Source organism: Lipophrys pholis (genome assembly GCF_963383615.2).
Source record: "Lipophrys pholis genome assembly, chromosome: 17".
Taxonomy (NCBI): Eukaryota; Metazoa; Chordata; class Actinopteri; order Blenniiformes; family Blenniidae; genus Lipophrys; species Lipophrys pholis.
The window spans coordinates 7,798,836-7,823,879 of record NC_137643.1 but is presented as its reverse complement, the minus strand read 5'-3'; the positions used below and the strand labels follow the sequence as shown (position 1 = coordinate 7,823,879).

Sequence of the window (25,044 nt, the reverse complement as noted above, 5' to 3'; positions counted from 1 at the left end):
GCTCCAGGTGACGCTTGAAGTTTTCCAGTTATTTCAGAGCGAGTCGTTTCAAGTCGGTGTCTGCCTCCTAATGACATGTTTCAGGACCGTGTGAGCCGCACGAGGACGACGCAGGAAGAAGAAGGACAAGAAAGTATAGAAATATGTCCAACCCCTCGGAAGATTTCCTGTTTCACGAGGAGCGCACATACTGTGAGTCATATAGGGCAAGTCCTGCCTCGGTGTGTGTTTATCCTGCCTCTTCTGCCCCGGAGCTGTGAAGGCGCAGCAGCGGGCGGAACCGAAGGAAACGTCCGCGTCCTCTGCTCCTCCAACCCGGCCGCGGTCCGAGGCGTCCCGGGGACTTCATGAGCGAGGCCAGCGTGTGGTCCGGGTCTTCATGGAGCTGCTCCGGGTTTCTCTCCTCTGCTGGGGATTCGTACTCTTCGGTGGCGTCCTGCTCGGGGAGGAGGCGGGTGAGTCCAACTTTTTAAAACTCCGCAGAAAGAAGTTGTGAAATGCGCGTCGTAAGAAACGCGTCGATTTTTGTCGTGTTTTTTTTTTTTACTCTCCTTCTGGTATTAACTGCTACTATGTGGAAAAGTTGCTTATTTTTCGGAAAATAGAAAAGTTTCTCACAGGTGGTTTTATTTCGGAACAGTCGCAAAAGACACGTTGGCTTACTAAACTACTCCAGTGCAGCTTTTTGAATTTTACGCAAATTTTACTGTCAAACTTTACGCAGCACTTTTATACAAATCCACAGAATAATATGTAGTTTTAACTGCTTTTATTTATATAATACACAACTTTAAACTGTTTTTCTGCATTTGTAACTTCGAGTCTTACTGTTACGCCGCTTTTAATAAGTGACACAGTAAGTATTATTACGCACACACTAAACATTTCACATGCAAGGGGTGTTAATAATAATAGACATGTTTGACAATAATGTAGCCCAGCTCAATTACACGTCAATAACCTCCATAATTAAAACCATTCCTCTCATGATCTCATGCTAAAGTGACCTATATTCCCTCTACAAAACATAGTTTAAGTTGAAAGCAGCTGCCAAAAAGTGACTCTGTCATAAACACCAATACACGTGAGTGCATGTTTATGTCTGTTCATTAGGTGCACTTATAAACAGTTACAGTGCTACCCTTTGCCGTAAACTTTATGCATTGAGGATTTCCATACTGGAGAAGGGGCAAAATAGAACAGTTTGTCATGGTTCTGTCGCCCAGCTCAACACGACTTCAAACTAAACCCACATTTACAGAAATAAATGTACACGTGCATAAAGATGATAACGATATATTGTATTTCTAAAGTGCTTTTCATAAAGGTCAAAGACCCTTTACAGCTTAAAAGCACCATTAATACTCCTGTTTAACAACTGAAACTAATAGAAACGCACTCACACACACACACACACTCTCTCTAACTTGTCCCAGAAGGCTACAACAGTCTTTCAATAAACACCTGCCAATGATTCTGACAGGTGTTTCTAATAGTTTTACCTCCCCCTTTAACTAAAATGAGAAAAGCAGAATCATATGAAACTCAATATGGAGCAGTCAGGTTCAACTATATCCTTAAAAGAATAAAACTTATTTGATGGTCTCAAGATATGCTGAACTGTATTGCCTCAGTAGAAAACAGACTAAACAGGGAACAATATACAGTTACAAACAGTATCATATACGTCCTTACTTGAATATACATGTAGATACTCCCACTGGTTAGCTACTCTATTAGGTACAACACTTATATAATGTCGACAGGTGTTTGTAATATTTTGCCCTCATTGGTCAAACTATATACGATCCATGTATATGATGCAGTTCTGTTTATCACCAGTGTAAATTACAAGCAGCGAAGTGTTTTGATTATCTCAAGCAAAGTTGAACATGATTACCTCTGTACAAGCAGAATGAATGCCACAGGTGTCACCCTGGATCACATTGCACTGCAGGAGTGTTCGTAATGACGTGGCCGCTGCGTGTAAATACGTAAACACACAACCATATCGTCAAACCGATGCACAACAAGTTGGAAAAAAAATGATGTTAAATTCTGAATATGACTTAAACATAAAGTACCAGGACAATATCTCTGAGTGAGAAGAGGAGATTCATCTGTTTATGTGCAGCTTTCAGGACGTCGCCTGTTGTGTGTCACCGCTTTTAGTGTCCTCCTTATGGGTCATCTGCATTCTTTGATGTGCAGCCACGGTGCGAACAGGACTGGCAGCCCTCCTCGCCCCCCGCCCCCCACCATGGGAAAAAAAAACACATTTTACCTTCATCCATCTCAGACTCAGTCCCAATGGCACCAAGTGGCTTTGGCTGCTCCTAATCCTGTTTCCCCCCTCTCTGCAATTATATGTAGCCCTGGGTGACAATTACCACCATTCATCCCTTCCATCGCCCGCCTCCTGGGTTTAAATGACATGCTCTTTCTGAGGAGCTGCTCTAATGATATAATTACTTGGGCTCAGGCACCTTTCTACCTCCACTGGCACTCGGGCATGGCCTATCCCCTCAGTGCTGATTTACTTCAAAACACCTCACAACACCGCCGGGCAAGGTTAGAAATTGCTCTGTCGCGAGGTTTAGTCGGGAAGTTCAGGTGTAATATTTTTGATGTTTTTATTTGTGTGCGCGTGTGTGGGGGGGGGGGGAGAGAGAAAGCAATATCTGCCTGCAATTTCCTGATAGTTTCTTGTGAAAGTGTCTGTCGCCGGCTGATTGAAAGGCGGCAGAAACAGGAAGATGTTGACGTTGAGCGCTCAGCCTGTGGTGCTCTTTCACACCGCCGGCTGTACAGTATTTCGTTTTCTCCAAGCCGCAGATTTAACCCCACCCTGTACTCTAGGGTGAGTTGACACAGTGGGATTCTTGTGCCAGGTTAAGCACACACGCATCAAGGCACACACGCACCTCTCTCTGTGAGAACCGCTGTGAAATCAGAAGCAAGCGGATCCCAAACAGACCGTTTCACTGTCTGCATGAAGACGCACCGTTTCACTTTTACTTCCCTTTCTGATCACGTGATCAAGTCACTCATGATGCATCATGGACTCTGCGTGTTTTTCGCCGTCTTTGAGCTACGGCACGTCAACTCTCTCTCTCGGGCCGATCGCGCTCCGATGGTAGAGGCGGGTCGAGCGCGGCGTGCACATGCACAGCCGGGCAGCTCACATCTGACGTGTGGTTATGTGGCTTAACTGAAGCAGCACATCACATGAGACTCTTCCGTCTTTGATTCGAGTCTCTCTTTTCGGTGTGTATGTTATGTTTCAGCACAGCAATCTGGAAGAAGTACAGTGATCAAGCTGTTGCTGTGTGGGAATCCAGCCTTCGTATCTCATTCTCTGTTTACTCCACAGACTCTTGGCGGGAGGCCTAACGAGACATCATCTCCATCAAACTATTTTGCTTCCGTGTTATGTAGACTTTTCTTTTGTCAGATGATCCTCTAGCCACCGGTGATATATTGATCCTGAGACATTTTGGAATGTCCTCTTTTTGAATCATTTCCAGTAATTATAGCTCCAAGATCCTCATGGCAATCTTAGTTTTATGTGGCAGGCAGCGCTCCCTTCTTAGAAAAGCTATACTGGAGAAGCGAAGAGATTTTTCACCTTACAAGTCGCTCACATTTCTCCCGTCTGTTTCCAGTTGAGCTTGTTTTTGCGGTTGATTTCTGTTTATTGTCAGTGCAAAGACAAACTGAAATCTGACAATATTTGGAGAATCACAAAAAAAAAAAGTCACTTTTTTCTCCAATTAATCACCCGCATATTTCTGTCAGCCCACTTTTCTTTTCTTTTCTTTTTTTTTGTTTGATAATGGTAAATGTTGTTGGCACAACACCTTTCTAGATGTGGGGCCGACTCATCGGGCTGACAAATTAGAGACGTCTTTGCAAGAAGACGCATCCTTGTTTCCTTCTGTTTGTTGTTCTTGCCTGTCTGGCAGTTGTCTCCTCAGATGATTATCAAACCCACAGGCTCTCATCACACAACCCCGTCTGTCTCAGTGATACGGGTCTGCCTGCTGGCAAAGTCGAGTCTCGACAAGTCCGAAGGAGGCGAATGCCAATGCACAGTGCTCTTGTTGTTTAGACTTCCCAGGGGGAAAAAAATGTGTCCGCCCCTGTCGGATGAAATACTTTGGATTTTCTTGTGGTCATGTTGAATATCTGCTTCGACTTACAGGCAAATTCCGTAAGACTTCCCTCCCTTTTAATTAAACCATTCTCTTTTTGGGAGGATTAGAAATGCTTGTGATGACATATTCCTGTGGTCAGTCCATATAAAAATAACAGCTTGTTTTATCTTTTATTTTCAAACATGCAAAACAGAGTGGTGAGACTCCTGAAAGTTCACAGTCGCTCACTGTTTTCCCCCTTTCTTTGGTTTCCCAGAGGCCGTGATACTAAAGGTGAAAAGACTTTGTAAGTTTTGTGACGTGCGGGCGACCAACTGCAACGGGAAGGGCACCTGCAAGGTGGGCTGCGACATCACCTCCATCTGCCCCCACGACAACGACGTGTGTGTCAGTATTTGGTGAGTGAAAAGCTTTCCGGAGAAAATCTGTGTCTCGTGTGTGTGTGTGTAATCTTATCATTCTGTACCCTCACGTTCTTCGATATGAGCATGTCTCTATTGCTTTTCTTTGTGTCGTAATATTTAGCGCGCCTATTATTCCATCATTCCAGCATAGACGCAGGAGTGAGGATATGAGGGCTCGATGCATTATTAAAAGCAGGAACAATTTCCTCCCCGGAGTTCTAAAATTGCTTCCCAGAAGTGACCTTTCCCTTTGAACGCTTTGTCAGTCAGCATTCTGCTCGGAGAAAACAGTTGGCTGGATCACGGCGGCGCACCAGCACCTTAACCACCCATCAGCATCGAATCTGACGCCAAATGTGAGAAGCAGCAGGAAGCAGATTTGTGCCGGTGTTAAAAGCTTAAGGCCGCGCTGCTGTTTCTCATTATATTAGCGACGGAGCGGCCCTGTTATGAGCTGAGGTTAGCACAAAGCTAATGGCACATGGACAGCAGCGTCTCTTTAAAATGTCTCTCATAACCGCCCTGCCAGTGCTGCCCAGCGCTGCCCAGCGGGGACAGCAAATTTAAAAATGGAGATTTGTGCGGGTTCAGGTTTTTTTTTTTTTCTCTCCCTAGTTTCAAATGATATTTCAGAATCTCATAGTTTTCTGGCTTTGACCTCAGTGTTGGAGTCATTTACATAATATTTAGTCCGCAGACTGCTGAAAGAGACAAATATGCCATTTCCATCCACTGCATCATTCAGGAAACATTCTTTATTTGCACAGCGTAAGACCTGTTCTCACCTCTCTGTTGCATAACAACGCCGACTTCTGAAAAAGCAGTCTTCTAAATGAGAAACTACAAATAACGCAGTGAGGATAAACAACAGACTTTTCTCTGCGCGTTTTTCCCAGGAGAAAGAAAGATGACAACGTCACCTTTGATACGGTGTGTCACAACCCGGCTCAGAAGCTGTACGGCCTGGTCCTGGAGGATTACAACAACAGCGAATGTGAAATGAAGGAGCGACACGGGATGGGCTCACAGTTCTTCATCTGCTCCTGCTCCGAGGACGAGTGTAACGAGCACATCTCTTTTAATGCCCGTAAGTTAAACGGTCCCGTCTTGTTTCATACTAAGCGGAATGAGTCGAAATGCACGCGTCTTAAACAACATATGGCATTATAATGTCAAAAACGCTTTTACAATCACCTGCAGATGGAAGAGACATTCGTTGTGTTGTCTGGATCGTAAAATGAAAATGTTGGTTTCATCCATCTCATATCGTTTGGTTGGTAATCATATTCGCACACAGACTCACACACCAGTGGTGTAACTCAAAAACTGAGTTACTCTTCTAGAAGGGAAAAAAAAACGGCGATGTGAGAGAACGAATCACGACACCAATGTTTGGCCTATGTGATCTATGAGTTTCTTTAAAAATACACTCATTTCTTACACATCTTCAGGTCTGACCTACCTTTTATCTCGTCCTTTGAGGCACACTGATTGGAATATTTCTGGGAGTAAAACTCCCAAACACATATAATTAAGATGTTGGGTTTTTTTCCCTTTTTACTACCTTTTTGAAGTTAGTTAGTTAGTTTTTTTTTTTTTTATATATTAGATAAAAATCAGCTTCATTGAAAATGGTAAATGGAGTTCACTTATATAGTGCTTTCCAGTGATTTAACTTTTGTCACATTTACCCGTTCATGCATACATTCACGTCACGTTGTGTAAAAAAAAAAAACCGAAATCACATTTTTGGGGGGAATTTATTCTTAATTTTTCAGTACATGTCATCGAGTAAAAAAAGTCCCACGTTGGATGCAAATTTGAGATGGAGAACATGGAAACAAATGAAAACCAAGAGAGGAGCTATTCTCTGACTTCTAATCTGATCCATCCACCAGTTCCATCCCGTCCTGAGAGAGATATCCGACTCTCTGCTCTCTGAATGTGGAACCAGCAGGTCGAAACATTGTCTGTCTGCCATTCGGCGCCTGGCAACTCGCATACAATGGGTCTATCAAAGCCTGTTGAAAATAGCTCCCTGCTGTCGATGGAAATAAATTTGATGAGAGCGTTGAGATTAAACCAAAACAATGAAATTGCAAGCTGTACAACCAAAACAGTTAACTAAAACATGCTAAATGCTCCTCAGAGCTGCAGACTCTGCCTGTAATTTTCGATGAATCCCTTCATAGAGACATCTGACCCGCTCTTTAGATCGTAACTAGCAGCTTTAGGTGCTGAAATACCCCCCGGATGCTGCATCTATCTTACTCCAGAGTGTTTCCTTTTAAAGTGTACCAGGACTGCATTAAGTCGTAAGGAATAAACTCCCACAGAGTTGCACGATAACGTCATATTTTCGGGTTAACCGATATTATTACGGCAACTTCCCATCAGCGTGTCATGTAAGACTTCACGCATGAACCCTCCCACGTGTGCTCTGTGATGCTCTCCAGATGACGCGATGAAAAACAGGTTCGGGAGACGTCGGCTCGTCGACTCCCGTTACAACATTGGCCCCGGAATCACAAGTATTTTGACTACAGCGTCCCGGCAACAATAACAGTGAGGGACATTTCCGAGGCCCGGCTCTGCACAGGGAGCCAAATTGAAAGCATCTGCAGAGTGAAGAACCACGTCATGGAAATACGTTCGCTCACTTGACAAGTGTGTGTGTGTGTGTGTGTGTGTGTGTGTGTGTGTGTGTGTGTGTGTGTGTGTGTGTGTGTGTGTGTGTGTGTGTGTGTGTGTGTGTGTGTGTGTGTGTGTGTGTGTGTGTGTGTGTGTGTGTGTGTGTGTGTGTGTGTGTGTGTGTGTGTGTGTGTGTGTGTGTGTGTGTGTGTGTGTGTGTGTGTATGCACTCTGTAACTTCTCTGAGACGGTGTTGTAATGAAGGAGCTCCAGCTGAAAAAACTAAAAGGCAACAACCAGTAAATACAGATGAATGTACTTCTTATGTCAGCTGCCAACCAGCGGTCCACTCCAAGGAGCATTTACAAGCATTTTCTCTCTTTACTGGAACATTTTTGCCAGAACGAAAAGATGTACTTTGGAACTAAAAGCCTGCACATAAATGACCATTCTTTTTACCACGTATGTAAATGCTGCTCGTCCGGTCCAGCTTTTTTCTCTTCAGCAAACGCCGGAGTAGACTTGTACTCGGGTACAACTTTTAAAAGTCAAAGTCCTGGTTTATACTTGTGTTTAAATTCCAGCTTGTAGTTAACTTTTCTTACTCTCGCCTAACTGATGACTAGTCAGGATACAACTGTTCATTTGGTATGAAAGTGGAGCCAGGAGGTTAGTTTACCATAAATACTGGAAACCATGTGAAAGAAGCTGAATTAAGTCTCTACACCAGGCCTGCACAACAACACAGCGAATGCTCTTTAATTAACATCGGATACCCTGTTTGTTTAATCCACATAAATATAGACTCCGCTCTGACTGAATACAGGTTTGTGGGATTTCGAATGGTTGCCTGGCAACCTTAAAGAAACAGGATTCACTTGAACGTTAAGGGCACTGATGGGTAGGCGCCAACTGCGAATTTGGTGGTACATGTTGCGTATTTGACTGGTCGTTTCACTAGCCAGGAGCACAGAATCTCCATCAGATACCCCTCCGACCGTTGAGTTGCTGGGACTGACAGAGAATAACAAGAAAATCAGTAATGATACAGAGGTGGGAGACAGAAGATGATGGAAAAAAAAACTGGCTGGATTATTAGTAAAATGCAGCTGAGTCACCATCTGGATGCCTCACAAATGAGACACACCATAATGTTTAATACTGGGATAATGATGTGATTTACATAGATAGAAAGACTCTAGTAAATGATGCTCATGTTTGGGTCTAAAATCTAAAAGGGGTTTGAAACTCTTTCCACAGGCAACAGTTACATAACTCCATAAAAAAACAAAAAAACAATCGGAATAATAGAAGACAAGTTATAATAAAGTTTTAATAAGAGCAGACAAGTGAGGACAAAAAAAAGAAAAACATAACAAATTGTAATATAATGAAATAAATTGTGAGAAGCGTCCCCTCTCTGAATCATCATATTTGGCTTACAGATGTGAGACCTCAACCTTGTTTCCAATAAACTATATTTTGTTGTTGATGAGCGACACTCCAAATGAAAACTAATTTCTCGATGTTGAATTCGAGGTGTTTTAAAATAGCCCCCCCCTCACCCCCACCCCCCACCCCCGAGTCCTCAGACCTAACATTTAATATTTCATAAGAGTGTAAAGTCTTGAGCGAAGCTGTGAGTCAGCCCCGGAGGCACAGTGTCAGGTTTGTTGTGAGAACGAGCTCCTCACTCTACAAAAAAACCAAAACAAACCGTCTGGGGCCCTGCGCTGCATTTCAGACATGTGGTTTCCTGTTTAGGGGGAGAGAGAGAGAGAGAGAGAGAGAGAGAGAGAGAGAGAGAGAGAGAGAGAGAGAGAGAGAGAGAGAGAGAGGAAAAAAAGAGGGCGAAGCTTGGCATTCGACGAGATGGCTTCTCCAGCGGTCGTCCACCCTGATCTCAACCTGCCTCTCAACTCCTTCTAAATGGGAACTGAAACCATTTAGCCTTCACACTTTTCTCAACCGTTGTATAAAACTGCGGCTATGTCGAGTTGTAATTGTTTAAGAAAGTGAGCCGCCGTCTGGCTGAGACTACATATAAATGATTTAAATTTAGAATTCCCTCCACTTGGGGAAGGGGGGGGGGGGGGGGGGCTCGGTTGGGGTTTTCTCTTCCAACGTGTTGTGTCTGCTGATGTTCTTTTTATAGATCCCACTTTATGAGTGCCACTTCAAAAAAGTGGGCCATAAACAGCACGGGCATAAACTTTCTCTGTTCCACAAAGCTGTGGCTGCTTTCAGACGCCCCCCCCCCCCTAAATCATAAGAATCAGACGCACGCTATAAAGAAACACAATGTACGGTTGGCCGGTTCGGGGGTTACGAGAAGATTGCGGTAAAGACGCTAAGTATACCTCGCCGACGCTCCACAGCGAAGGGGCTGCGTTTGTTCCTTAACTAGACACTGATAGAAATCTGCCCCCGGAGCAATGGGACTTTTATTGCTTCATATTGTGAGAGGCTGCTTTAAGTTTATAGACGCAACTAAATAAACGGCACAAGTGAGAAGTGGCTGCCTACAGTAGCAACATAGCTTAGTTTGGCAAATTTAGAGTCATTCTAATTTAGAAAAAAAGCTGTTTTATAACGTGAGGTGATTCCACTAATAACACTAAATGGTAACGTTAAATCCATCAGCGCGGATGTCTCGGGTTACAATTTGAATTGACAGTGTCATATAAAAATCAATTTCACCTTTTCTGTGTGCAACAACTCAAATTCATGGGCCGTCTTTCAGTTTTTTTTGATGTTACGAGAAAAAGTGCCATTATTTGGTAGTTTCTCTTAGTATATTTATTTAAATCTCTTTCATCTTCCTCATCTCTATCATCATCTCTGTCTTGATTCCGTTTTCCTCAGACATGGACTTCCAGGTGATTGCGGTCATCTTAGTGAGCCTGGTGCCTCTCCTGGTGATGGCTGTGGTGGTCATCACCTCGTTCTACTGTTATCGGGTCTATCGCCAGCGCCAAGCCCACTCTAGACGCAAGAAGGGCTCGCCGCTGGACTTCAGCGACGCTCACGCCATCATCATAGACGACGAGGGTTCGGACAGCAGCTCCACGCACGCCAACAACCTCAATCACAACACCGAGCTGCTGCCCATCGAGCTGGACGTCCAGGTGGGCAAAGGACGCTTCGCGGAGGTGTACAAAGCCAAGCTGAAGCAGGGCTCCTCGGTCAGCGAGGAGCAGGGCTTCGAGACGGTCGCCATCAAGATTTTCACGTACGAGGAATATGCCTCCTGGAAGAACGAGAAGGATATTTTCTCCGACGCGGACTTGAGACACGAGAACGTGCTGCACTTCCTGACGGCGGAGGAGCGGAAGGCGCAGAGGCAGTACTGGCTGATCACGGCCTACCAGCCGCGGGGGAACCTCCAAGAGTACCTGAGCCGTCACATCATCAACTGGCCCGACCTGTGGACGCTGGGGAGCTCGCTCGCCCGCGGCGTGGCGCACCTTCACAGTGACCACACGCCCTGCGGCCGCTACAAGGTGCCCATCGCACACAGGGACATTAAGAGCTCCAACATCCTGGTGAAGGGTGACCTGACCTGCTGCCTGTGCGACTTCGGCCTGGCGCTGCGGCTGGACAACACTCTGTCTGTGGACGAGCTGGCCAACAGCGGGCAGGTAACGCTCTCTGCTCCTCAATTCTGCTTTGATATTTGGCGCCACTTGGCTGCTGATCCCTTTAGAGATTAAAAATGAAAAAAAAGAAAGAAAAAAAACAATCTTGTAATAATTTGTGCCTGCTCTTGAGACATAGGCCACTCAAAGACATTCATCAGTCCTTGAAAAAGAGCCACGCCATCGATCAAACTTTTCAATCCCGATCTTCATCACCGAGGTCTCTAACTATTTGGCTGCAGATAGAAAGTGCTGATAGAAATAGTGCTGATGGTGTTCTTAGGTTGTTGTTTTTATTATAGTCGCAAGACAAACAGGCTTGATTGATTCTTAATGGACTCATTACATTGCTGTAATAGGCCGGGGCTACATTACACTCTGTTATGAAATTGAGTCATTATGAAGAGGCCTCACCCAGTGCTGCACAGCACACCTAATGCATTGTAATGCTCTTAATGCATTTGGAGGAAGCGCCAGCGAACACATTTTCCAAGGTGGCAATTAAGTGAAGACAAGCATCTAGTTGATGAGCTCAGTGATACCTTTGTTTTTCCAATTATTTTACACATCAAATGTGTTTTGATGCCGATAAATATGAGCTGACATCTTACTACAAACTGCACTAAATGACCGTCTGGCATCGTATCATGCGGCTAAATTGCTGTTTCTTTTAAGATGTTGTACTTACCACAATTTTCTCAAGAAAATTACTGCTGTTGCACCATAGTTAAGCAACACAAAGCAGTCCTACACATTAGTGGTCCTCGGAGGAGGAGGAGTAACGATATGTGAAGTTTTCAGGTGTCTTCTGACAGCTTTGTGTAATTAATCTCTTCATTTTTGCACCAATATACCTGATATGTTAGTATGCATGTCAGTGCATTTTCATAAAGGGTTTGAATATCAAGTAATATCTCGTCGAATAAACTTCACCGAAGCATGATTTGCTGCCTTCATACAATAACAACGATGGCTGCCATCGAGGCGCAATAAACTACATGACAGAGGCTTTATTGTCCCCGTATGAAAATATCTCTCGGAAAATAGATGCACAAGATATAACTTATCAAAAACGCCTGAAGAACAAAGTGCACACATACATTACCATGGAAACATATCGCTCTCCCACTCTCTTTATTCCTAAACACAAGGCTGATTTGGCTCAAAGATATACGACATATCATTTAAGAACGCATTATGGGGGGGGTCAGTTTACACAGCGACATTTCAAATGATTGGAGTCAGTGACCATGGAACTTATTCAAAACAGCTGCTGATTGGGAACTTCTCAAAAATGCTCTGAATCTGTCTCCGTGGAAACGTTGGAAAACGCAATTTTTCAGGCCCGACTTGAAAACGACAGCATTTTCAGCAAATCTGCCGTTTCCGTGTAAATCGACGTCATTTTCAAACCCTCGTGATGTAAACACGCAACACGAATCTTTTACTTTTATACTTGGTAAAGACATTAACACGGACATTTCATGACGTAAAAGTGAAGATTTCTGTGTGTTTGGCCATGTCTTAACTCTGGACCTCATCCTCGCTGTCTGCTCCCTCACAGGTGGGCACTGCCAGGTACATGGCTCCAGAGGTCCTGGAATCCAGAATCAACCTTGAAAACATTGAATCTTTTAAACAAGCTGATGTTTATTCCATGGCTCTCGTATTGTGGGAGATCATCTCCAGGTGCAGTGCAATCGGAGGTAAGGCAATACAAGACATTTTACGCTTCTCATACTGTGTGAACTTGTTAAGTCGCTTTAAATGGAAGGAAAAGCTGCTTTAAAATCCAAATAGGAAACATCACTACACTATAGTCTGACGAAATACTTTGATTTGAAGGCTCATCACACATCATTTTATCACATCGCATCCAAAACAGCAACGACTTCTCAAAACCTCCACTGGCTTCATCAAAATGTCTGCCCTTAAGGTCGAGCAAGTGAAGTGACGAATGAAGCTTTCAAATGAATTATTCAATGACAGGGAACATCAGTGGTTGATACTGTGAGTAAATGTTTAACTTTTAATGTGCTCAGCTGTGCCTCGGGAGGAATACTTCACACTGAGAAGAAAACGGGATGAATTCCTCTCCGGAATTTTGTTTAATCGTTCAGTGAAAAGTGTGAGCAAACATACGTAAAGTTGGATGAGACGCTTGACACCACATTTCTGTCCAAAGCTATTAAAATCTGCCTGCCGGCACCTTTAAAACTCACTAATTGACATATTAGACATTGTTTTGTTGTTCTGTTTCGCAAAAAGTATTTCACTCGGGACCCTCTGGATCGGCCTTTGACTAGTTTAATTTGTCATAAAATAAAAAAAAGTGGCATAAGCAATTTAAAGTTCAAGTAATACACGCTGTATTAGGAATTGCAACAAGAGATTATCTGTATGCAGATGGAATGTCGTTTAGACATGCTTTAATTCAGGGGTATCAAACATATTATAATTTCATCTTGTGTGGGCCTTACTGGTAAAAATAGTGCCATAATAACCTTTAATTTCAAATTTAAAGTTTTTCTTTGTTGTGGTGCAAAGTATACATGATGAAAACATTTATATTTTTTACAAAAAAAGCAAACAACAATTACTAAAAAAGAAAACAAGTACAATCTCTATAAAGCACATTTTAATGAAACTTTTTGGTGCAAACAACAATAAATTCCCAAATTGCTATTGCATTATGGATGTTAATTACAAATAAAGTAATGTCTTAAAAAAAAAAGAAAAAACAACACTACTGCCATTATCTCTCAGAAAAAGCGTTATTCTTCTCAATCATGACAAGTTATGTCTTCCTGACCTCTAATCCTGTACGCACATGAAACATTACCTGTGACCTTTGGTCAGCATTCGATCGAGATAGTCACCATTTCCTCAGTTTATTAGAGTTTTTATAGGAAGTCAATAGCAGCACTGATGGATGAGATTCCCCCTGGAGCCTGTGTAAAATAAATATCCTCAGAAATACAGTAAAAAGAAGCGCCTCGCTCGCTTTGACCTTCACCAAGTGCAAGCACATCGACTCACCCAATTAGGAGCTCGGCGGACAACTCCACCTCGAGTCCGAGGAATAAATGTGCGACACTGTGCAGAAGGACTTCCGTTTGAGTCGCCGGCGACACATTAGTCACAGCGGGAGCAAAATTTAAAAGTGTCAAACTCGCAATCTGTCTTGGAGGAGTCCCAAGGATCAGCCTTCACTTAACTAATGTAGCGTTACTTGTGTTTGTCATTTAGTAGCGAAAACAAGGTCAGGATATGTGCAAATAATAGCAATGGGCGATTATGTGAAGGCGGCCCACCGAGCTGTATTTCATGTCGACAGTCGGCCATTTGTTCTCACTTCCCCTCGGTGTCTCTGTGGTCCCGTTTGTTGCTGTGACTGCGTCTGTCTCCATTGTGTCAGAGCTGTGATTGAAAGCCGGGTTTTGGGTCTGAACATTTCTACTTTAGAGTTTTCCTGTTCTTTCGCCCCCCCCACGATCGCCCCCCAGGCACAGCTCCTTAAAGTTACTGCGGAGTTAGTTTGCCCAAGAGTGCTCTGAAGTAAGAACACAGCCGAGTGTGACCCCTCGTCCATCGTGCCTCTCCTTCCCAATATGCCTTTCGGTATGTTTTTTGAAAAGAAAATAAACTATTTCCTGTTTTTCAGGGAAAAAAATCACAGTCCCGAAACTCTTTTTTTTTTCGCATGGATGTGTCCTCTTATATACAGTAAGACCGAATTATAGCTGCTGTCTCCTGGGAGCAGGGCAGGCGGGACACATGTTGGGAGGGAAGACTAAATAAATCCAGGTTTACTGTGGCGTCATTTGGTTCTGACTGGAGGGATGTTAGGGAATGTTCATGGACAACAGCCTCATTCATCAATCCCACATCCTCCTTTATCCGTTTGACTTTCTACTCATGAGTTCTTTATTCCATGACTTCATGTTCATCTAGACTCCAGCTACCATGAATGTCTGCGCAGGAACCCTCTTGCCTTTCCCTCCGTCTAAGCCCCACACTTTCAACTCGACATTTTTCTCCCCGTCTCTCAGTCTGTCTCTTTCTCCCTGCCCTCAGGTAGGGGAGGCAGCGGTTAATTATTCGCCCACTCCAGCGCAATGCTGTAGACGAGCCGTGCGGCTTTACTCATGCAGACACAGACAGACTGGAATGAGAAGATTTACTCCAGAGGGGGAAGAAGAGGGGCTCCCGTCACACCTCGGCACTAAAGATAGAAACCGCCGGGACACTGTTTGTGTACTTGTTCCTGCGTTCGTCACGTCTCAGTCCCCGTTTTCCAGACTTGGCAGCTGTCCGAGACGAGCGGAGGGGTGAAACCTGTAGCTGATTATGGCCAAAACTCAAGGAGACGTGGTGCTGAAAGGTTAAATCACTGTACAAACAACAGGCAGCCTCCCCACCTTGATAGACCCTCAGGAAAAGGGGGAAAAGTTCTGATGAGATGCTTGGTTTTGCCTCGCTGGCGGCCTGCTGGCGGAGGTCTGGCATTGATGGTGGGGAATTTGAGCAGCGTGACAATGAAGCCGATGTGCCAACAAATAATGCTTGAAAGAGTTGTGAGCTTTCAGTCTGCCGGCCTGTTGTTTTCCCTCAGGTTGCCAAGTTGTCCCCGACGGTGGGTGAGTCACTCATGACTCCCTGAGAAGTCACCTCGCATGAGACCCGAGTGTGAGCGTATCTGTACACGGACTCACAAAAGCAAGTGTGACACATCCCAGGGCGTCGTTATAATGACTGAGGTGAAAGCCCTGGTTTCCTCTCGTCTCTGATGCCACCTGCCTGTGTGCGAGAGTCTGTGGAAGACAGATGTCTGATCGGCGCAGGCAGGCACATACCCACTCTGTCACAGCTCCCGAGGCCGCGGTCTGATCTGAGATCCGCCAAGCAAGAAGAACACAGCCGTTTTGTCGGCAGAGCCAGTCAGCCAGCCATGAGCCATCAGTTCGCCTCCTTTATCTTCCAGGACTACAAAGACGGGGTGGGAAGAAGTTGGAGTGAGAGAAGGAACAAGTTGGAGTCGAGGCTAGGGCCTTGTTTTTTCTGGGTAACATATAAATATATATATCTGCCTCCGTGCCCTAAAATGTCTCTCCTGTATAATTTAGCTGGTCCAGATTTAGAGCAAGGAGAAGCTGTGAGGGCGTTCCCGGGGCGGGCGGAGATAATGGTGGAGCAGTGTTGGACGTGGAGCTGCGGAATGAGGAACGCTTTCAGTCCCTGGAGGGAGAGGTTGGGCTCGACCGGAGAGGAGGAGAGTCGAGGGGCAGCTGCTCTCCAGATGTCAGACCATTAACCTCCTCAGAACTGGAGGGCCTAATAGTGCGGTGTGTTTGTGTGTGGGAGGCGTCCGCCACAGCCGCGCATTCGGGGACGGATTTTGGTCTGCAGAACCACTTGATTGGGGATGAATTAGGAACATGGTGTGCATGCCCAAGTTGGTTTTCTTGAAGTTGCATTCAAAGGAAACAAAAATAGTTGTTTTTGTTTTAATGGGGTTCTTCAATGGTCCGGGGGCTTGTATCAGCAGAAAAAGCTTCCAGCATAAGTCGCCATATGTCACGATGTAAGCTGTGTTAAGTGCGATGTACTCGCGTACATCTGTAATGCATGATTTTAACAACACAAAACAAGTGTCACAGCCGCCGCAGCCTAATGAGAACCAGCGGAGGCGGGTGGGAGTGGATTAGTCAAGCTGTTGTTCCAGACTCTTAACAGACTTCAGCAGACAGACAATGTTATTGTGATCACATTACTAATTTATTTCCAAGAACAATTCATTGTTGAAACTCTGGATTGGCTCGCCTGCATTATTTATGTGTTTAGGTGAAGGGTTTTCAGTTTGTTTTGTTTTAGGGTTTGTTTTTTTTTTTTTTCTTTTCTTCAGTGTTTGTGCTTGCAGAGCGTAATTAGACAAAAGTGCTGGAGGACAAGCAGGAAAAGCGTACGAAACAAGATATTGACTGGCGAGTGTTTAGACTGTTCGGTCATCTGCATCATCCATCATCCATAGCCAGCCTTAAAAAAAAGATTTATAATAATATTCCCGGGTTTCCCCTCTAATATACTTCTCTGTGAAGTTTGTCCATCTTTGGAACTTTCCTCTTCTCTCATCTAACCACAACTGCATCAGCCGTCACGCTGTTCTCCACCCAGCCTGCACTCTCCTTAAAGCCGGAGCAGTTTTAACGTCTCCAGCAGATGTGACTTCATTACCTCCGCTCATTAAGCCTCGACCGTCCCCTCTCTCATTTCCGCCCATTTATCCCCACTCCGACTTAATCCAACGCCCCTTCGGTCCAATCAAAGGTGGGAGGGTGGGGGGGGGGAAAGCACACGTTCCTCAATAAATAAATAAATAGGGAAGCCGGAGAACCAATTTCTGTCAATTAGTTATGGTGAAAGGCTTTCAGATGTACTCAAAGGATAAAATTATCTCTTTAACAAGAATATCAGCACTTATTTCACAGCTTAAAATTCTCTATAAAAGAGCTGTCGGGATGATTTTTAGCCTGCATATTTATGTATTTCCCTTTCAAAGAGGAGAGAGCGTGTTGCAGATCGCACTGACAGTGTTGGTAATCAATGGTTCTGAATGAACGGTACACCCACTCTCCAGATGTAGGCCACATTTAAAGCCAACACTGCCTTCGAACACACACAAAAATAGTAATGAATATTCTCAAGATTATCTTCAAGGAAATGTATTTTTCTTTTATTGCCTCACAGGTTTAGTTGGAAGGAGATCACGCGACAGCCAAAACATTTTTAATGTGAAATGTGCAGATATTAGTGTTGTAATGTTTTAGAATAAACAGAAACTGGTCAAAAAGTGCTTTAAATATAACTGAATAGTCGGAGGCTGATCATTTGTAATATCAAAGGCACACAGTAGGTCATAAAAGTATTTATACAGATTAGTAATTAAAAAATGCAGAGAAATGGAGCTTCTCATCCAGAGGCACGTATTCATGTAGCTTTCTACAATAGTACTTTTCCACCACAGACAATATTCTGGATCATGTCTCACGTTTGGCTTCTCAGAACTGCAGATATTTAAAGTGAAAGGGATTGTGGCGAACGGGGTTGAAGTGAACACATTTTCTCACAATTCTACAGCCACGAAATCCAAATAAATCCAGTCGGTAATGTAGTAGAAGGGATAACCTACATCCCCTCGTGCCATAGACCACTGAGAAGCCTCTGATCTATCGATGTTGGAAAGAAAAGAGGTTTCTGACTCCAGCCATCACTTTCCCCACTGTCACACACGCTCCCATGACTTAATATTCCCTGATCAGTTTTATGCCCCTGTACTTATCACAGTTCTGCATATTACCTTTATTGTTGCTGGTATGGGTCGATCAATATCTCTATATGCTGTCTCTGACTGCATGAATACCCTAGTCTGTCACTCAAGACTGACTGACTGAGAAAAACGACTGTACTGTCATGGGTGCACATCACAAATCTTCTAAAGGGAGCCGTTTCCCGACCGCGCAGTAGATAAATTTAGCTAAATTTCTCTTGGCTGCAGATTCTCAGGCAGTTTCCACAGACATGCCTGACAAGTGGCATGGAAAATAGACATTGAGGATGAAATATGTGCTTCCATTGCAGAATTCACCAGGTGTCAGCCGCTGTGCGACACACAGTGCAAGTTCCTCATTGTTCCTGTGCCCGAGTTGTTGTGCGGCTCGGCAGAAACCTCGTCAATAGGCGGCATCGACTTCTGCAAACCCCAGCAGCCCTCGCTCCTCCTCGTGTTGTGTGTTCAATCGTTTCTGCTTGTTCAGAGTTTAATTTAAGTTTTGCCTTTGAAAATCCATCTTCTCTTCTTTCTTCTCGAAGGCAGGATCGGGCAATCTCTCCATCCTGGAATTCACTTTTTGATTTCTTTTTGTTTACACTGCAAACTGCTCAGTGGTGTGATTCATATTTTTGGAGGCTGTTGTTTGGATTAAACACATAAGCATGTTTGCCTACAGTTTACAGAGTGGATATACTACCTTGAATTAAAGTTATACACTCTGTGGCTCTGTCAAAACAAGAAAAGCCACAATATAAATACATGAGGAACATCTGTCAGAGTTTCTCTTCAGTATTGACGCGGTGCTTCGTTGCAGCTTGAGGACAAAACACGAATTACTTCGCTTGCAGAAAATAGGAAGTGTCAGCATGTGAGCGGAGTCCTGTGTTGCAGTCGACTGCGTCCCGGAGGACTCGGGAGGCCTGTCCACAGGCTTCACAACTTCCTGTCAGCTCCTTGGTGACATGTTGAAAGGAGTGAAGCTGTTTGGTTTCTCCAGCTTTGCAAACTTTATACTTAACAAGTGGATGATTCACTCTCGCAGATGAGCCTCATTACAAGTTGTAAACTTGCTTCGGTTCCTCAGATTGGTTGGAAGTGATTGTCTTCATGTTGCAGCAGTCGGTGGACGTGCGGCGAACACACGCGGGCCTTGTGATTGGAGAGTTTACTCAGCGGCTCGCCGCCTCCGGCTCGGTCTGCTTTGTTCTGCTTCGGCACTTTTCCCCCTTCATCCAGTTTGCCTTTGTGCGCGCTAAAACTACTTTATCAGCTAAATACATGATCAGTGACACTGTTTTCTTTGGCGTAGTTTATTCAACATCTGCATGTGTTCAATGTGGGAGGAAGCGAGGACGCCGGCAGGAAACCCACAGAGACACAATTACACACCAGGAGCCTGTCTTCTGCTAACCATTTCACAGAGCAGATCTACTGATGTGAAAATCAATGTACATGTTCTTAATGAGCCACCATAAAGATTGACACTGCATATATCTATATATTTTTTTTTCTTCTATTCCTATCAGATTCCCGTAGCGAAAAGGGTCACCACTGCCCACCTGAGAAAATAAATATATAACTCATTTAAAGATTTGTCAAAGAGAAAAGAAAGAGGAAGTAGAAAGAACAATTTAACATGATGAAATAAAGAATGGCTTTAGTTTTCAGGAGGGTCAAAGGTCACATTTAGATGGATAAAAAAAAAACATTCTAGGTTTTTATGAAAGAAAATATGAATTGTTTTGATTTAAAAAGAGCTTTTTCTTGGCCTAATTAGATAAATGTAGCCTCCACGCAAATAGAAGACAATGCAGTGAAAGAAACTCATGACTTTCTCTATTATTGCTTTTTCTGAAGACTGAAGTGCAGGTCCATCTTTTACCTATTTTAGAGTCGGCTGGTCTCATCCTAAACATTTTACTTACAGTGATGATACTTCCATATGTTCTAATGCACACAGACAAATCTGTGTCACATTTTGACTTCTGGAGTGCACAAAGAAATCCAATAATACTCTGCAGCACCCCCAGCACGCTGTATGTTATTCAGGTTGAAACTTGCAAAGTTAAATGTGCTGCTTGTGCTTCAAATGTTCAAATTTGCCTTTCTGGGTGAATAAAGTATTCTGCTATTACCACACGGGAGAGGGATTATTGTGTTCACTGGGACTGACGGTCGAGGTTTCCAAAATAGCCCTAAAAGAAGAAGTTTTCAGTCTTTTGGTAAAACGCTGTGGGAATCTCAGCCTCCATGGTCATCGTGGTCTTCTTTTAATCACTACAAACATTTGTTTTTGAAGTCATTATGAACTCCGACATCGCTCATACAGTTTAGTGTCAAATCACTTTTTTTTTTTTTTTCTTTTTTTTAAATCTCTCTGATGTGTGTTTTCTTCCTCCAAGACCTCCAACGCTTCAAAGAAAAGCTGAAAGAGATTTTGCTGTTTTTAACTCGGCGGATACGTTAATTCATACCGAGATGCGTTTTCTTTGGAAGCTGCGGAGCGGCGGCGGCGTCCGGACCGCTTCCCTCCACACCACCTCCTTTGAAATCCTGCCCCGAGTAAACGCCACTGATAAATTTCCTTCGGCCAGCACTCTGGATTTTTGTTGTGCGAGAGAGCCGACACAAAAGCCGGAGCCCGTGTTGCTGAGATACTTTAAACCCACCGACGCTGTGGGTAAAAAAAATGTGATAATAATGTTTCTCTTCAGCAAATCTCCCCCTCGGCCCTTCTATCAGCAGGGCAGGAGTCTTCAGTTGTTTGTGCTGCTTCGGTGCTATTTAAAGTTTGCAACCTGCAGTTTTAATTTGGAGCGCACAGTGAATCCTTTGAGAGGTGTTGTTGATGTGTGCGCTATGGGGCACTGCCATCTGATCTCGCCTTTCTGTTCAACACGGCTCCGAGTGTCTGCATGGGATCTGCTTTTAAAACGTTCTGCCCGTGTGTAAGAAGAGTCAAAGCTCACCCGTTTGATTTTTGTTTTTATTATTATTATTATTAACCTTCCTGTTATTTCTGTGCAGAGGTGAAAGAGTACGAGCCGCCGTTTGGGAACCTGAGGGAACACCCGTGTGTAGAAAGCATGAAGGACAGCGTTCTGCGAGACAGAGGACGACCCGAGATCCCCAACAGCTGGATCAACCACTCAGTGAGAGGCAACACACACACACACACACACACACACACACACACACACACACACACACACACACACACACACACACACACACACACACACACACACACACACACGTGCAAAATGCTCGGCCAATTGTCCCATTTAGTTTCAAACCTTCACAAATGTATTTGAATTTTAGATAATCAGCATAGTTTACTGACAGATTTTGGGCTTTTCCAAGGAAATTGGAGATCAAAGACTTACTTGCAGGCATGTCATCCATGTAACGTAACCCTAACCCTCTTTGATCATGATAAGAAGTAGTGAGTAAAAGTTAAACAGCGTAACTGATCACCTCTTCACACAGTGTTCGCTTGTAAAACTGCAAACATACATGTTCGCTCCTCGAGTCAATTCTACTGAGCTTGATTCCAAGCAGCCAGTGGTGCTCACCGCGGGAGATAAAACAGCTGGCAGCACTCGTTTCTTTGTTTGAAATCGTATTTTACACGTGTTGTTCGCTTTGGCTGCAATATAATCAAACAAATCAAGAGAAAAGCGGAGCCATCTTCTCCGTTGAAGCGGGCGTTTATTTGTCAGGGCGTGCCCACGCGCGTGGACGACAAATGGACTCCTCACGCTTCTTTTTGAAGTTTCACATGGGGGAAAATCACGCGGTCAGCACACAGTGCGTGTCTGCTCACACAGTCCAGAGTCAGTTTGTTGAAGAAGTGATTGTGTTTCAACACGTTCTGTCAAGAGTAACGACTGTGAGTCGGTCAAAAGAAACAAACACATGAGTAAATAGTTGCGCTACATCACGTTGCCGCTGCGTATGTTGGATTTGTGAAATTTGTGAAAAAGCAAATGGGGTTTGACACTTTAACTTTGCATTTAAATCATTAATGATATTGTGTTTTGGCCCTTTGCTGTTGTGAATAGTCTAAAGGCTGCAAGAATACAAATGGCATGGCCTCGTATTTGGCTCGAATTTACAGACTTCAAATGTTTTGTCTCATTAGTTGTGCAGAAATGAACATGGCTGAAACCAGACCTGATGACAAAACCAGTTCCTAAGCTGAGCTCCTGCTCCTCTGAGGCCGTCAGCAGATTTATTTATTTTTTTTGTTTATAAAACAATGCAGGAAAACGTTTGAACTTTTCATCTAAATTGTGTACTTGAGAAAAGAAAACTCTTCTGGGATTGTTTCAATTACAAGTAAGAAAACTGTCAAACCCCAGAAGTCTTTGATCCTACTTTCTAAAGAGAGGACGAGGAAGAAGGCGACCAGCTTCCTGTCACATCTCTCTCATCCTCGTTCAGGCCAGTTTGAGTCTTTAAACTCTGGGAGGCGCTCCAGAGTCCTGACATCTGAAGATACGTCTAATTGTATCTGCTTACATGTTTTCTATTTCTATTTAAGTCTATTCTAGTTGATTTTATTTTAAGTAAAAGAAGGGAAAACGTCTTTACTCATGTTGCACACATCAGATAATGTAAGTTGCCATAAATCCAGATACTAATGCATATTTAAAGCACTTTTTTTTAACAGATTACAAACTACATAACCAAACCATTGTATAACTATTGAGAGAATACCAGTGAGAAACTCATCACATTTAAACAAATTTTTAAAGCTATAAATCATGAAATTTGTATATTTTAGTTAGTTTTACTAAATTATATTTTAGTTATAATTTTAGATAATAATATATGGAACAAACATGTCATAGAATAAATGTTACTGGTTATAAAATGTTGCAATAGTGAATAAGTAAAGTAAGTCTTGAAAGTACCCTAAAAGGTCTTAGATTAGATTCTGTTGCTCAGTTCGAGGTGAACTATGTTTTTTAAGTCTCTGCGCTTGAGTGTTTTTTTGCTTTTCCTTCCTACGTTTGAACAAAACTGTAATTTCTACTGTTTACACTCTTATTAAGGTGAGTGTTATCAACACTGAAGGCTGTCTTTCATTCGTGCTTTATATACAGATCAGCTCGATTCTATAAGGTTGTTTTTTTTGTTTTTACAATTTAATTCCTGACTTAAAACTGCGATACAGAGTGCTCGAGCTGACGATATCGCATTACATAGTAATGCAGTAATGACACTTTCTAAGTTTTATCCTACTTGTGGAGTTAATTCTTACTAAATCAGTACTTTTACTTTTATCAGAAGCTTTGTTTTTGAAGTCTCTCTACTCCCTACTTCAGTAAAGTGTATTTTTGACCAACTCTTTGGTGACTTCTAGTCAGAGCCCAGCTCATACCACGGAGTAGCAGATAGGTTGAAATATGCACCCACACCCACACAGGGGTTTCCACTCTTTCAGCTCAAGGTTACGTTATTCTCTCTCAGTCAGTCTTGCTCAAAGTCGATCTTATTGACTGACTGTGTTTGTGGTCCGCTGCTCCCCCTCGCAGGGCATCCAGACGGTGTGTGCCTCCATAGAGGATTGCTGGGACCACGACCCCGAGGCCCGTCTCACAGCCCAGTGTGTTGCCGAGCGCTTCGATGACATGGAGTACCTGGACAAGCTGTCCGAGCGCTCCGACTCGGAGGAGAAGATCCCCGAAGAGATCTGTGTGGTGGATGAGAAGTAGATGCTCTTACAGGGACACTGCCCCCTACAGGCTGGCTGAGGGATCACAAGCAGGCAGCTGGGACCAAAAAAGATCAATCCAGAGCACGTTTGTCTGCTTGGGTCTAAAACAGAGGAGCAAACTGGAAAACCATGCATAGGAAAATGGAAAAGACTTACTTCAAGCATCAGGACCAAGTCAAGAACAAACAGGGAGACGCCATTATAAAGCTTTTTTTTTTAACCAAAAACATTTGCACTTTAAAAGTATCTATGCACAACAAGTGATATATTTTCAGTGCCTTTCTTCTTTTGTTTGTTTGGACAACATTTCAGGTATAGAAAATAAAGGGACTGTGCCTATTTATGAAAAGGGATCAAACGGCGAAATGAAAAAATGTTAGGAAACTACAACACTAAAATCCCTCCCATACTGTATTCAGCTGCATCCTTTGTTTTCCGAGGTGGCCAGCTGGTCCTGGATGAATGTCAAAGGGACCGGATGACAATGCCTCCCAAGACTGGAGATGGAAGTGGAGTGTCTGGTGTGAAATGGAAATTACTCTCGGTTAAAGAACAGGAAAGCCAGCTGAGCCGCTAATGTGCTGGCAACGGTGAAATCATAACTCAAGGACTATGAACTGTAAGTTATAGATAGCAAAATCAGGCTGAAAGGAGCAGAAAACTTGTATAAATATATCTGTGTGTGTGTGTGTGTGTGTGTGTGTGTGTGTGTGTGTGTGTGTGTGTGTGTGTGTGTGTGTGTGTGTGTGTGTGTGTGTGTGTGTGTGTGTGTGTGTGTGTGTGTGTGTGTGTGTGTGTGTGTGTGTGTGTGCGTGTGAGCCTCAGATCCAAAAAGGAAAGTCTAATCAATCGGACCAAAAGAACAAAAGAGAATAGAGATATGTATTATAAGGGCTCTAAAGTGGAGGATCCAATCCGCTGCCCATGTGTTATTAAAGCTAGACTTCTTTTTCAGAAAAGAGATCTCTGATCCAAAGCTCAAAAAGCATCTTATCAAAGCAATTTTTGTATAAAAATGTAAAGCCATTATTAAAAATGTTATTGTACTCATTGTTGCCCTGGAGTGTTTTTCTTTTACTTTTTAATGCTCATACATTCTCTGATATCTTTCCGCTCCTCCTGACTGTTTTTTTCCGCGAGGTGGTCCTCCGCTGCCGTT

General features: G+C 43.5%; 1 protein-coding gene across 1 annotated transcript; it reads left to right on the top strand.

Moving 5' to 3' along the window:
* Positions 1 to 16: 16 nt before the first annotated feature.
* Positions 17 to 24,936, top strand: LOC308122800 (TGF-beta receptor type-2-like). The gene is made up of 7 exons (XM_080484890.1): positions 17 to 455; positions 4,414 to 4,555; positions 5,458 to 5,648; positions 10,058 to 10,833; positions 12,395 to 12,536; positions 21,188 to 21,312; positions 23,704 to 24,936. Exons 1-7 carry the CDS (start codon positions 380 to 382, stop codon positions 23,881 to 23,883), a joined length of 1,632 nt encoding a protein of 543 aa, XP_080341016.1. The 5' UTR covers positions 17 to 379; the 3' UTR covers positions 23,884 to 24,936.
* The last annotated feature ends 108 nt before the right edge of the window (positions 24,937 to 25,044 follow it).

What these genes read in the sequence shown, in the direction of transcription:
- LOC308122800 (XM_080484890.1), top strand. Translation starts at nt 380, where the DNA reads ATGGAGCTGCTCCGGGTTTCTCTCCTCTGCTGGGGATTCGTACTCTTC. An exon ending in CCTGCTCGGGGAGGAGGCGG is followed by an intron (nt 456 to 4,413) that starts GTGAGTCCAACT and finishes TTGGTTTCCCAG; the next exon opens with AGGCCGTGATACTAAAGGTG. An exon ending in GACGTGTGTGTCAGTATTTG is followed by an intron (nt 4,556 to 5,457) that starts GTGAGTGAAAAG and finishes CGTTTTTCCCAG; the next exon opens with GAGAAAGAAAGATGACAACG.